This window comes from Pteropus alecto, unplaced genomic scaffold (assembly GCF_000325575.1).
Source record: "Pteropus alecto unplaced genomic scaffold, ASM32557v1 scaffold106, whole genome shotgun sequence".
In the NCBI taxonomy this organism is placed as follows: domain Eukaryota; kingdom Metazoa; phylum Chordata; class Mammalia; order Chiroptera; family Pteropodidae; genus Pteropus; species Pteropus alecto.
This window is the reverse complement of record NW_006442103.1, coordinates 9349299-9364248: the sequence shown is the minus strand read 5'-3', so window position 1 is coordinate 9364248 and position 14950 is coordinate 9349299. Positions and strand designations below refer to the sequence as shown.

The following is a 14950-nucleotide window of genomic DNA, read 5'->3' as shown; positions in this document are numbered from 1 at the left end:
TCACAAATACATGTTGTGCAGGGGCTGACCCTATGGAGCAGCATTAGCTTTAGTTGGGCTCTGGCGCCTGCTGAGTCTGCCCTTTGGGTTTGTCATTTGTGGAGGTGCTTGGTTGGTACTCTGATGTAGTCTGAAGCTGGTCAGCGAGTGTGTTGATTTGGGGCCTCTTGGGAGGGGCTTTGGTTAAGGCCAAATTCAGCCACTGCCTGTGACCTTCCCAGTGCCACTTGTTATGTGCTACAAAATGAACTGGTTGAGTTTCACTTGTGCTGGACTTGGAGGTGCTTGGGAGAGTCTAAGCTGAGAACTGAGGCTGGTCTAAGCTGAGAACTGAGGCTGGATGCCATTAATGCCAGGCTTGTGGCTGTTTAGCGAGAGGTACAGGGCACACCAACGCTAGCTACTGCTTGTATGGGTTTTGTGAACTTTGAGAGATTTTAGGAAAGTCTGCAGCATGAGCCAAGACAGGCCATCTGTATGGAAAAGCCACTGGAAGCGGTTTGGGTGGGCCCACTGGTTGGGTGGAGCATAGTTTCAGGGAATCATCTGGGCAGGGCAACCAGTGTTAGCCAGGTTGATGGAGACTCAGATATGGTGCCCACCTGTGCATGCAGGCCAGGTTGGGGGAGAGCTCAACAAAGGAACAATAGCTTCCATCTGAGAGAAAGCTGCCCCTCTAGCCCTTGCTCTGAAGCCAGACAATTCAGTTCCTCCCCATATTTCTATGAGCAGCTGCCGCAGCGCTGGAGCTCATAGTGAGTATCTCAGTAATTCCATGCATCAGCCCTTTTAGAGGAGTGCCTGGTACTCCAGCTGCCCTCTGTCTCACTCAGCCACAGTCTCTGCTGGTTTTCACAGTCAGAAGTTATGGGAACTTCTCTCCTCAGCATTGGAACCCTGGGCTGGGGAGCCTTTTGTGGGACTGGGACCCCTCACTCCTTAGAGGGGACATCCACAGCCAAGATATTCCTCTTGATTTTTAACTGTCACACATGGGTGTTGAACCAACTATTTCTGTGTCTCCGCCCTTCCTACCAGTCTCCAGATGGCTTCTTCTGTATGTCCTTAGCTGTAGGACTTCAGGCGATTCTCATTGTTGTTCTCTAGGTTAGTCATAATGTTGAGGTTGTGTTGGAGGAGGTGAGCACAATATTTACCTACTCCACCATCTCGATCATTGTTTTTAGACAATCTTATTTTTGACTGACTCAGATTTAGAGATAGGAGCTCTCAAAGGGGACAGCCTCCATCTCTTGGCAATTTGTTCCTGTTGTTTTATTTGTTTTCCTTTATTCTCTTGGCCAAAAGTTTAGCATATTTTACAGCCTCTTTATTAATTTTCTTAATATGCTGGGGTTTTTTTCAGAGCAATAGTTGATGTTTGTGTTGTGGCACAAATGGAAAACAAGATGCTGAATCTTAGGTTCTTGGTTTTGTACCTTCTTTGTTCAGGGACTTTCTGACAACATACTGGTGGACATTGTCATCTTTAGAGTGATTATAAAGTTTGCAGATTCTTCTAGCTTTTAGGTCCCAGGCAATGAGGACCTAAAACAGTAATATCAGTTAGTCCAGGCATATCTCCCCAACCTTTTTTTTTTCAACAATATCAAGTTGTGAACACTCATTGGCATCCACAAAGCAACTATGAACAGATTTGTACTTTCTTTCTTCATTTCTTCTTGGAAAAATAGATAATGAAGCAATTAATAATAAAATGCGACGTAAGTGCTACATGTCCAGACAGAGGATTCAGATAGTACCAGGGAACATCAAGAAGGAGTAAATATTTCCCTACCACCTAATATTTCTCACATAAATATATGGTGATACCTTGGCTAATGCATTCAATGGAAATAAAGAGCTTTTAATTCAATGAGACAAGTGTAGAGAACACACTTCGAATGGCATAAGATAATAAAACAAATAACCCCCCATTCTTCTGCATGTTTGATTACATATCTAACCTATGTTCTATTTAGTTGGTGACTAAACTCAATTAGCTGTTATGAAAGAGCAGGAATTGAAAGACCTCTTTTGCAGGTAGAAATAGAAAACCTAGCTTCCTTGGTGACTGGGCCTGTCAGAAAATTAAAATATGAACTGTAAAGGAAAAATATACAGACACAGTACAGAGCTACACAGAGGTGAAGACATATAAGGAGATGAGAAAGATGGGAAAGGGACCCAGACAAAAACTAAAGAAAGAAGATATATTTATTGTGTGCCCATCATGTACAAGGTGCTGGATGAGAAAGCATATTTCTTATACTCCAGAACCTTGTAGAGATAAAAACAATATATCTGTGTGATGACGATGATATTGAAAATAATAATTGTCGCTTATGAGTGCTTGCTATGACCAAGATAGACAAGTCTATATGGGTATTGTAGGGATACAGAGTAGACGTGATCAATTCTCCCAGGGGATGGAAATAGTCAGTGGGTTAGGGAGAGTGAAAAAGTGTGGAGCAAACAGAGGGTTTTTCCAAAAAGAGTGAAAAAAGAGAAAGAAATAAGGTAGCTGGATATAGAGGAATAGGGAGAGGATAGAAAGATAGGGAGATAGGAAGATCGAAAAGGCAAATAGAAAAGAAGAGCTAGAAAGAAAAAGAAGAAGGAATATGATAGATAAAAATGGGTAAGAAATGGAAGAGAAGAATAATATAATGAGAAGCAAGAGGAAGGAGAGACTCTGCCCTTCCTATGCCATGGCTTTCATTCATACGTATATTTGACGGTGAAACGGGTTCATTAGAACTTGTCCTCTTTCTTGGTGGAGTTGTTACTTTGTGAGCTTCACACAACTGGAAAAGAATACTGTGAACTAGAGAAGGACATGTGTTAAGTGGTAGAGCCATTTACTGTAGTTTAAGAAGAAGTCTCTTTATAGTCAAAGGGTCCTGGGTTTGAATTCTGGCTTTGCTACTTTACTTTTGATAAAGTGCTTAGCATAATGCCTGGCACATAATCAATACACAAAAAAAATGAAAGCTATCTTATTATTTTTTTTTTGTAGAAAAATAAGATAAATAAATAGCACCATTACTATTTTATCAAATCCACATTAAACTTTGTATAATTCCTTGTTTGGTCTTTTTAAAATTACATTTTCTAAATAAAACAAATATATGCCTAACAAAGAAATAATTGGTAAATAGAAAAGTAGAAAGTAGAAAAGTTATCTATCTTATTATCTCCTAAAATGATCATTTATTAACACTTTAGGGTATTGTCTTCTTGTTCTTGTTTATATATATTTTTTTACATAGCAGTGCTTACTGTATGAATAATTTATATTCTATTTATTGTTTTTATGATTAATAGTATAACATGAGCATGTTTTCCTGTTACCTCAAATATTCTTCAAATATTTCAAGTATTTGTAAATTCTTCAAATAAAGTTTTTAATTACTATGTAGCATTTCAAGTGGATGTGTCATAATTTATTTATTTTATCACATTTTCCTTATTCTTGGACATGTAGGTGGTTTTTAAAACTCTTTTAAAGCTATTTTTAAATGATTATTCATAGTAGTTCATAATGATGAACACCATGGTTTATGAATCTTTTTTATATCTAAGATTACTTCTTTAGAAATGATTCCTAGAAGTTTAAGTAGTGATATGAACATTTTTAAGGCTGTGTGTATGTATTGTTAAATTGTTTTCTAGACTTTTTCTACTCATAGGAGATGAGAATGCCCACTTCACCTTGCTCTCCCATTATTATTCTCTTATATTATAAATAGGAGGTATTTTGTTAATGTTTTAATTTTCACTTTCTTAAAAATAATTTTTTAATTAAATATTAGAAAATGTGAAAAATACAGTAAAGTGTAAAGGAAAACATTAAAATGACATGTAATCCTTGTGTATTAGTTTGCTAAGGATGCTGTAACAAAATATCACAAACTGACTGGCTCAAACAACAGAAATCTGTTGTCTCACAGTTCTGGGGGCTAGAAGTCTGAGATCGAGGTGTTGGCCGGGGGGAGAGATCTGTTTCAGGCCTCTCTCCTTGACTCATAGATGGCCATCTTCTCTCTATGTCTCTTTACATGGTCTTCCCTCTGTGTGTTTTTCTGTGTCCAAATCCCCCGCCGCCTTTTTTTTATAAGGACACTGGTCATATTAGATGTTAGGGCCCATTTTAATGACTTAATTTACTCTGTAAAGACCCTGCCTCAAAATGAGATACATTCTGAGGTAATGGGGATTAGGACTTCAACATATGAAATTAGGGGTACACAATTCAACCCGTACCACCTCACTATCCATAAGAATCCACTATTGAAAGTTTGATGTATTTTCATCCATTCTATTTTCAGTGCATATTTCAGTGCTCTCTTTAACAATCTTGAAATATTTTAGCAGTAACAACACATCTTATATATGTAAAAATTCTCTGGTTATTACATTATTCGTGTTTTCTTCAAGTTATTCTTTTTTTCTTTGTTGTATGAGATTAGTTGAAGTCTGTATTTGGGTACAACAAAAAATTAACATTTCAGTTTTGTATGTTTCTAAAGGAAAATGAAAATGATGTTAAAGATAATAAATTTATAAATATCTATATCATTATTTTATTAGCAATAATATCAATGCCATATTCCCAGCAAAATAAATTTAAAACAATGAGTTTGCTTTTTTATTTTTAGGTTCCTACGTTAAAGTCAGGAAGAATGGGTTTAATTGGTGGATTTGAGCACATGGTAAAAGAAGGAGGAATTCGTTCTTTTTGGCGAGGAAATGGTGTGAATGTTTTTAAAATTGCACCTGAGGCAGCCATCAGGATGTGGGCTTATGAACAGGTAAGGTGCTATTGTCTGTGGAATTTTATAACAAAAATCAGATTTTAAATTTAATTTAAAAATTTAGGACTTCATGAGAGAAAACTGGAGTGCGATAGATGTCAATTTAAATATAAGTGACTTTGTTTATTCTCATTTATTTTTCTGATTTCATATTGGTTTTGTTTATAAGAGATGTTCCATGGATTATATTATCATCACTGATGTTTATTAGTAATTCTTTTTATTTCAATTTTACAGTGAAAGAAACCCAAGCATTTCGATATTGGTTTTCTTTTGAGCAATTAGAATGTTTTATTTAAAACTTGTTAATCTGATTTAGGATTTGAGTTTGGCTTAAATAATTCACTTTGAGATAAGCTGTATTTCTTTTTGAAAAGTATAAGTCATTAGCATCACATAAGAGTCCAAGAGTGCTCTGTGTGTGTCTCAAGTTTTTCATTTTCACTGTAAATCTTGTAGTAATTATTTTTTAAAACATTTTTATAGCATATGGTATTCAATTGTTTGTTTTGTACAACCTTGGTTTATAAGGTCATAGACCTCAAAAATTTAAGAAAATGTAGAAGATTAATAATATCCTTTCTTAAGCAGTTGAAAAGCAAGTAGATGGATGAATAGAACACTAGACTTAGTTGTAAAGCACGTTAAAAACATACATCTCTTAAATGAGGATTTGCTTACTTATTCAACAAATATTTCTTTGATGAGCAAATATTTCTTGAGGTCCTAATGTATTCTGGACCTCATTCTAGGTGCCAGAGATATAGCAACAAACAAATCAGAAAAAAGAAAAGAGCATACCTGCCTTTGTGGAATTCATATTAGCGTCTAGGTTGGAGGAGACAATAATCAAATAAGTAAATATATGGCAGATCAGATGGTAGTAATTGCTATGGAGAAAATAGAGGGTAGAAATTAGAGATAATAAGAACCAACAGCTTTTTCAAGGAGTTTTGCTACGAAGAAGAGAGGGAAATGGAGTGGTAACTGGAGGGGAAGGTTGGATCAAGAGAGAATTTTCTAAAACTGGAAAAAGCAACAACATGCTTGTGTGTTTAGGGGAATGATCCAGTAGAGGGAGGACCATTGATGACTGGAAGGAACATTACTGACTGCAAAGAGATTCTCCTTGAGTCTTTGAGTGGGCGAGAGCTGATGGGAACTAGTGCTCATGGAAGGATTTGGCCTTGGCTGGACACTTCATCCATAGTTATAGGAGAAGCGCTACGAAGTGGGCGCAGATGCAGGCAGGGTTGTGGAAGCTTTCTTCCTAGTACTTTGATTTCTTTATTGAAATGAGAAGCAAGGACGTGTTGGAGGTGTGAGGAAAGAGGTGAAGGTATGAGATAGTATTCCAGGAGAGTGGGAAGGTGAATAGATAGATTCACTTTCTGGCAGCAAAGGATCCAGGTGAAATTCTTGTGATCTCATTATATAAGTTCGACAATACCTTACTCTATATTTATGCACTCACTGCTGGATGATAACCCATGATCTTGCCTCTAGGAAATCCATGGGTAATTAGCCATCAACTTATTTTGGGTGGGTCAGGGTATCCTGGTTGTAACTCTGGACTTGTCTCGTAAGATCATTGTATTCATCTCGCATCTGATGATTCAGTGCCACCACTCGGCCTCTGCTATTCTGAAATTTTCCATCTCCATTGCTACTGGTGAACCTAGTTCCACGGCAACGTCCCCTGCTGTCAACTCTGAGAACAGCCATCACTGGGTCTTTCAACAAGGACTCTTACCATAGAAACAGCTGATAGGTTCTCCAGTCTTGTGATAAAATTTGTTCTAACATTTCCACCTTCCAGAATCTCCTGGTCCCTTCCTCAACACTCTGTCAAGACTTTGGCACCTCCAGCTCATTTGCCGTCTGCCATCCCAGCAGCATATTAGGACAGGTTTCAGGTGTCCCATGTCATGTGTCAACAATGTCTCCTCTATCCAGCATTATATTCCACCCCATATAGCCCCACTGTTCAACACTCTTATGCTCCATTCCCGCGCATGATCCACTGGTTCCTACCAGTCCATTTCAGTCCATTCTGACTCTTCGGTCAGAATGCTGTTTATTCCTAGAACATGGACTGCATTTCTTCATTGGGCTATCTGAGGCCTGACCCTGTAAAAATTATTGGTTGGGAGGCAATAAGAGGTGTGTGCAGATAATGAGGAGGAAAAATATCATCCTGTTGGGCTTCCACCTCTTTGAGGCTTTTACGTGACCTCTGACCAAGGAGAGGCCGCTCTGCCTGTGGGAAGGGGACTACTTTTTGCCAAACTGGAGGGTGCCGGAAGATTTGGGAGTTTGGGTTTCTCAGGCACATACACCCGAATGTCCCCATTCCAGGTGTCAGGGTCTCACTCCTTCCCAATGAGGGTCTGCACTTCAGCATAGGAGACCTTCTGAAGCTGTGCGTTCAGTTTCCTTGTAACTCTGTTACCTTTACATTTATATCCTGGGCCTGATTTTCAGCAGTCTATTTTCCAACTGCAGGAAATGAGGGTCTCTTTAAATGCTTGCATGAAGGCCTTATAGTGTTCATAATTTGCTTTAAGGTGATAATTGGATGACCTAACCTTGACATTCTCTTTCTTCAAAGTTTCGAAGGCAGAGAGTAAGAGCCAGCTAAGTCCACAGTCCTTATAAATGACTCCATTTTTGCTCAAGTATTAGAGCAACTGCATAATGTAATGTTTTCCTTACTATCAGTTCCTCACCCCAGGCCACCACGACTAAGAATCATAGTAACCACAGCGTACCATGGGTTATCAGCATCCCATTTACCACTAGCGATGGTGTCTTTGTTGCCCAGTGACCGGTCCTGTTCTAGTAACAACAGCAGGATTTTCTCGAACTACTTTTTAAAGAACCAGCATTTGATTTTATTGATTTTCTCTATTGATTTTCTCTTTTCAGTTTCTTTGATTTCCACTTTAATTCTTATTATTTCTCTTCCACTTATTTTGGATTTAATTAAGTCTTTTTTTCTAGTTTCCTAAGGTAGAAATTTAGATTGCTGATTAATAGACCTTTCTTCTTTTCTAACATATGCATTCAATGCTGTAAATTTCCCTCTAAGTACTGCTCCCCACTAATTTTGATGAATTGTGTTTTCATTTAGTTCAAAATATTTTTAAGTTTCTCATGAGGTTTCTTCTTTGTCCTATGTGTTATTTAGAAGTGTGTTGTTTAATTTCCCAATATTTTGGTATTTTCCAACTCCCTTTCTGTTATTGATTTTTGGTTTAATTTCACTAGGGTCGGAGAGCAGACATGGTATGATTTCTGTTCTTTAAAATTTGTTAAGGTGTGTCTTATGGCCTAGAATGTGGTCCATCTTGGTGAATGTTCCACGCGAGCTTGTGAAGAATGTGTGTTCTGCTGTCGTCGGATGAAGCAGTCTGTGCTGTCAGTTATATCCAGTTGATCGATCGATGGTGTTGTTGAGTTCAGCTTTGTCCTTACCAACATTCTGCCTGCCGGATCTGTCTTTTTCTAATAGGGGATACTAAAGTCTCCAGCTGTGATGGTGGATCCATCCATTTCTCTTTGCAGTTCTACCCGTTTTTGCTTCACATAGTTTAATGCTCTGTTCTAAGGTACATGCACATGAAAGATTGTTGTCTTCTTGGAGGATTGACCCCTTTATCATTATGAAATGCCCTTCTTTATCTCTGATGACTTTCCTTGCTTCAAAGTCTGCTCTCTCAGAAATTAGTATAGCTACTCCTGCTTTTTTTTTTTTTTTGATTAGTGTTAACATGGTATATCTTTTTCCATTCATTTACATTCAATCTATATGTATCTTTATATTTAAAGTGGGTTTCTCGTAGACAATATATAGTTGGGTCTTGTTTTTTTTATTAACTCTGACAATCTCTGTCTTTTAATTGGTGCATTGGAGAACTTTTGAAGTGCCACTAACTGTTTTAGTTTTGATTCCCCCAGAGCAGAATCTGGGTGCCGGTTATTTGCGAAGAAGCAAGAGTGAGGAGACAGGAATAGTGAGACACAGAAGGAAGAAAAGTCAATGTAAAGATACATAAATGAGGTTTCAGCTGTAGGCGGTAGAGGGTTGATTCTGCTGGAAAGTCTAAGAAGTGTACAGAGAAGTTCCCAGAATTGTCTGTCTAAAGGAAGGGAGCTGTGGCATTTATCTACCAATTTCTATCCCATATTTTATGAAGATTGCTCTTAAGACTTTAACTTCCCCAGACTTCTGGGCTGGACAGGCTCTCACAGCTTCAGAGAAAGCCCTGAAGCAGAAAAGCAGAGAAACGAGAGGCTTTTGCTTTAGATGGGATTCTGTTCATGTGAGCCCGCACAGAACTGTACAGGTGTGATACAGTGCTCTGGAAATGTCTACCATGGCCAGCTATCTGCCTGTTGAGGTTTGGGGGCCTGAGAGTTAGAGATCAATGAAGTAGAGTTTCGTAGGCTGTGAGTATAGGTTTTCTAGCAATAAAATTCTTTCACAAACTTCTTATAGTTGTCTGTTTGCTTCTAGTCAAGATCATGTGATGTAGCCACACCTAAAAATTTCTTTTCTGATATTTTATTTTCCAGCTGCCACACTCGTCATTCTCTCTCTCTCATTTTTACAGCAGACTATATTGATGTCAACTGAACGAGTAGGCTGAAATTATACGCCAACACCCTTAATCTGAGTTTTGCAGTGAGGCAAGCTCTTCAGGACAATCTTGTTTCTTTCTATTGGGGTACAGAAGCAGGTGGCTTTTCCAAAATGGAAGTCCCATATTTCTTGCTAGGCAAAGAATACTACTTCAGCGGAGCTCTATTCTCTTCCATCTCTGCTTGCAAACTGGCTTTGGAGAAGGCCCTGAGGCAGAAAAGCAGAGAGATGCCTAAGCTCATGTTTCATAGATCTTGCTAAAGCAAGGAGAGGCATCACTGACCAACATTCTGAGATTTTACAGTCAGTTTCCTTAGGACTTCAGCCTCAGAAAGAACATGGTCTGCCTTCCAAGTTATCACCAGAAACAGTTTCATCAAACATTTCCGCAAAGCATTAGAGTGTAGTAACTGTGTCCTCCCTCACAGTAAAGCCAGTGCCATATATTTTACGTTTGAGTTATGACAGCGCTCCACATCTAGTAACCAATTTCTGGGCTCGTTAGGGTTTATTCTACGCTGTTGTAACAAAAGAGATACCAAAATACATGAGCTTAAATAAGATAGAGGCGTGTGGTCCAGGGCTAACAGTACGGCTCTGCCATCTTCAATACATAGCTTCAAGGGTGGCACCCGTCTTTGCTGTTTCCCAGGGGGAGGAAAGAAGAGTCCAGGGCAAGCGTCTTGAAGGAGATGTCTCAGAATTTGCATATCCGAGTTCCCCTCATATCTCATTGGCCAAAATGAGTCTCTTGGCCACCCGGCCTAGCTGCAAGGGAGAAGAAGGAAATGCAGTTTGGGGCCGAGCTGGCACTGCCACAAAGGGAATAAGATAACGGGCACCGGGAACAGATCGCAGTGTTTGCTGAGTTAACTGAACCGATCACACTTTCAGATGGGGAGTCAAGTGAGGACCAGAGAGTTAGTTCCTAGAAAGTAGCTGAATCATATCGACCGCTAGAAAGACAAACAGGAAAACATCTTGCCTAGGAGGTGACGAGCTAATCTGCTTTCTAAGGCTGTCTTGGGTTCTAGACGAGTTTCACATTTCAATCTCCGTGAAAATTGACTGACTTTTCAGTTCCTGTGAAGCCTGACATTCGGGCTGATATTTCTGTTTTCTTTATTTCTACAAGTGTTATTGAAATAACCTCCGTTTCTTGAGCTAACTGGAGTTAACTGTTGTTCCTTGTAATAAAAAGAGCCTTTCACGTTAAGTCACTATTCCTGATTATCCAGTGACCAAATGATATTAAGTACCTTTCATGTGTAAGGTGTGGGGCTAAAAAGAGATAAAAGATACAATTCCTACCTCCTTTGTGTCATTAGCATGCCCTTTATAAAATACTACTCCATTCATAAATATGCTTAAGTGAGTTACTGTTGCTAACTCATCCTGGTGAAAAAAAAAAAGAAAAAGGATCTTACTTATTATCTTAGACAATTAATTGCATAAAAGTAAAATCAGGTATTCTAATATCAGGTGTCTGGAATACTTTTAAAAATAATTTTATGCTACTAATTTATGTTATAAACTTAGAAACAATATATACTTCATTTCAGTAATATTATACATTTCAATACTTTTATTTATACAGTATAAGAAATGGCTTAGTTTCGATGATGTTAAAATAGGAATTATTGAGAGATTTATATCTGGTTCATTGGCTGGTGTAACTGCCCAGAGCTGTATTTACCCCATGGAGGTATGTATTATTATAAAATTTTTAACTAAAGTAATGCTTATAAGGCAAATTATAACATGTTAAAAAAATAAATGAATCACAGATCGAGATTTTTATGCAATAAACAGCTCTATAGCTACAAGGTTTAAATCTCATATCATGTATCAGTTGGCCTTAGTCAATTTCTGTTTTGCTTAGGCTAAAAGTAGTATTTTAGATGCACCAAGAAGATAATAATTTCATTGACTGATCGTTCAGTTGACTTATTCATTAATCAAATCAAATTTGTATTGTACACCCACTAGATACTTTTCCAGAGAGGAGTCAGATAGGCATTTTGGTCATGGAGCTTAATAGTATAGAAGGGGAGGTAAAACGTACATCGGTAATGATGATCCGACATAGAAAATATAAGTTCTAGAAGAGAGATCAGTATGAAGTGCTCTGGAAATTCAGAGGGGAGAAATTATTTCCTGTTAGGCTTTCATGAAAGGTATGACTAGAATGTGTGAGTTTGGCTTAGAATTTGGACATTCAGAGATGATGGGGAAGGGCATTTCAGGTGGAAATAACGACTTGAGCAAAGGAATGGGGGTAAAAGAGCAGGTTTTTGGTTTGGATTGGATAGTACCATAGATGATGGGTTGGGGCTAGATCATAAAGGCTCTCGAAAGGAGCTCACGATATTTAATATTAATTTCTTAAAAAAAATTAAGAAACTATTAAAGACCTTGGGGCCTGAAATATAAGCTTAGTAAAGTTTTTTTTAGAGCAGGAGAGATGAGAGAAGTGAGATGACTAGATACAAGGTATCGCCGTCATTCAGGGAGGTGGTAATAAGGACTTGAAATATGATATTGACTAGGGGACATTTACTTATGTTAGCGCTGTCTTGAGAACCGACAACTTGAGAAGCAGAAAGCAGGAGAAAGAAAAAGGAAGAAGGCAAACTCTATCTGGCTTCTGCATCTCTAAAGAGGTAGAGACTGGAGGAAGTGAGCCAGATTCTGAGAGATGATGAGCTCAGGTTTGCATATATATTTAAATCAAATTGTTAGTGGACAACCGAGTTATGATTTTCAGCAGGCAGCTGCAGATGTGATACTGAGACTTGAGAAATTTCAAGTCTTGATACGTCATCTGCAAAGATGTGTTAGTTAAAGCCAGGAGTTATTTAAAAAAAAAAAGTAGTTTTTTTTTTTTTTTTTTTAATGCTAAGAAGACTTTTGAGAAGATCTTAATTTAGGGAGTAAGAGGAAAGAAAACATGCCAGGAGATCAAGCAGAAAATAATTACTTGAGTAAGAAGAGACTGCATTGCCCTGGAGAGGGCAGTTTTAAGGATGAGATTATCCAGAGTGTGGGCTCCTGCAGAGAAGGTCATAAAACCAAGGGCTTCCAACTGACCGCTTTGAGGCAGCTCCATCAAGACACAGTTTTCCCAATCAGACAAAGTTTATACTTTTTTTTTTAAATCTGGGCTGTTTTGGAGAGTCATTTCTCCATGTATATTCTATAGAACTCCTTTAAATTAAATTAATGAAAATTAAGAGGAAAAGGAAAGGTTCTATCAGAAGGATTATGTTGAGCATAGGAATATAGATCACAGCAGCCTAATATGGCCCTCACGGCCCCAGGGATTTTACTATTTTATGAGCACAAAATGAGCCCAAGTCATATTAAATCATAGTTTATAGGACTCACTGTTACAAAAGTTCCCAGAGCGTGTATTTAAACATACATAGCATTTGTTTCCACATTGGGTCTTCATTTTTACATGACCAGATACTTTTTTTAAACTTGGATATTGGCTACAGTTGCTTTATTTTGAAGTAATAATGTTATCTCGTGATTTGTTTCAGAATATGTTGCCTTACAGTCCATTAAAGGAGTTTGAGTGGTTATATCAGTCAGAGACACAATGATTATATTCTCCCGTTTAAATAATTTTTAAAAAGCTCTATACTGTGTCAGTTGTTCATAATTAAGGGTCAGTTAATGGGAAGTTAAAATTATGTTTAAGATTGCGTTTTTTGATTTCTATGGTAATTAGTCAACATTAGGTATAATATACAATTTACTGGATTGCTAGATGAGTCGAGTAAATCTGATCAATATATTTTTATCGCGTTATTTCACATTTAGGTAATAAGGACCAGATTGGCTCTAGGTAAAACTGGACAGTATTCAGGGATTATTGATTGTAGCAAGAAGCTTCTGAAACAAGAAGGTGTTAGGACTTTTTTCAAAGGTTATATTCCTAACGTGCTGAGCATTATACCTTACGCAGGCATAGATCTTGCTGTTTATGAGGTGAGTTTATTCTCATAATATGATGTTTTGTGTTAGACTTGAAAATTTGGTACAATATTAGTTTTTATTCTAAAAAACTGGTTCTAAATGACTTTTTTATGAAATAGTTTCTGACCAAGAAGTGAATCGAATGATTTTATTTGGCTTTTTGTTTCTATATTGTCTGATATCCTAATGATTTTTGTGTGCGTGTGAATTAGTTTTTGTAATTATAATTATGGACTGAAATGCTGACAAAAATAGTGTTTCTCAGCTCTGGGTACATATCAGAATTACTCGTATGTATATTGTTAAAAAATGAGCTTCTTGGACTACATTCCAAGATATTCTGATTTAATTGTTCTGGGCAGAGGCCTGGAATTAAGGTCATTTTTTTTTTTTTTTTAACTCCCTGGAAGAATCCAATGCACAGTTAAAATGGAGAAAACTGAGATATTATTGCACAGTTGTAAAAATGAGAGTTGAGGAGAGGGGGTCCCAGGAGAGAGGTGGCATGGAGTTAGGGCAGATGTCCTAATAGAATAAGGCCGAACAGGTGGGATTCCAGGTTACTCCCCTTTCAGCCACGCGTTTTGTGTTTATGACCACACATTCGTTTCAGGTAGACCTCCTTAACAACATATACCATTTGGTCATAAGAACCAGGTGAGAGTATATGGTTAGTATAACTTAAATTCCTTCTCGGCATAGGAAGGACAGCTCCCTGCGCACAGGAGCAGTGATGGTTTTGGCACGTGGTACCACCATTATGAGAAAGATAGCCAATTTCATTTAGCACTTACAAAATATGCTTACACATTTTTGTGGCAGTTTAAAATATTGAATATTATAGCATGTGCTTTTTCCCCTTTTTATTTTCTTGCTTCTGTGCTCTTATTAAAATAAATTCCTTGCTCCCATTTACGGTCGGCCTCCCTCCATTCTTTAATTTCTACAGTTCAGTATCTTTTGCTTTCAAACCAGAGGGACATTACATATCTCTCTCTTTCTGGTTGCATGACGGTAATAAATGCATACTGAGTAAAGACATTTTGAAATTTAGTTTTTCAAAAGCATCAGATTATACATTTCACAGTAATTGCCCCGGTATATAATGCTAACGTCTTATTCTTTAATAAACGAACAGTTCTAAAAGCACCCAATGATATTTCAATCTCACTATTTTAAACATAATTCCTTCTAGCTACCTTCATTCAAGGAAAAGCGAAATTGGGAAGATGCATCTTTCTTTAAAATTGAGAAAATATGGTTTTATTAGTAACCTAGGTGGATTATGCAGTCTTCTCTACAGTGTTCTGTTCATCCCTCTGAGAATCTCCAGAATTTTGCTTAGGTCTTTGAATATCATTACAAAGCAAAACAATCAAGCAAAACCAAACAGACAAACACAGAGACACAAACATAGGACAATGAAAACTGAGGCGTGTGGATACATTTGTTTGAAAACATCCGTGCACCCTGATCCTGATGAGACAGCAGGGACGGCAGGGAC

The 14950-nt window shown here is 37.7% G+C and overlaps 1 protein-coding gene across 1 annotated transcript in view; it reads left to right on the top strand.

Annotated features, from left to right (window-relative positions):
- LOC102898711 (calcium-binding mitochondrial carrier protein SCaMC-1) overlaps positions 1–14950 on the top strand; it is a 44282-nt gene that overhangs the window by 27479 nt on the left and 1853 nt on the right. Inside the window, exons 7-9 of the mRNA XM_025052291.1 lie at positions 4662–4814; positions 11060–11167; positions 13291–13458. Coding sequence (XP_024908059.1) covers positions 4662–4814; positions 11060–11167; positions 13291–13458 — 429 coding nt within the window. The remainder of the gene's footprint in view (positions 1–4661; positions 4815–11059; positions 11168–13290; positions 13459–14950) is intronic.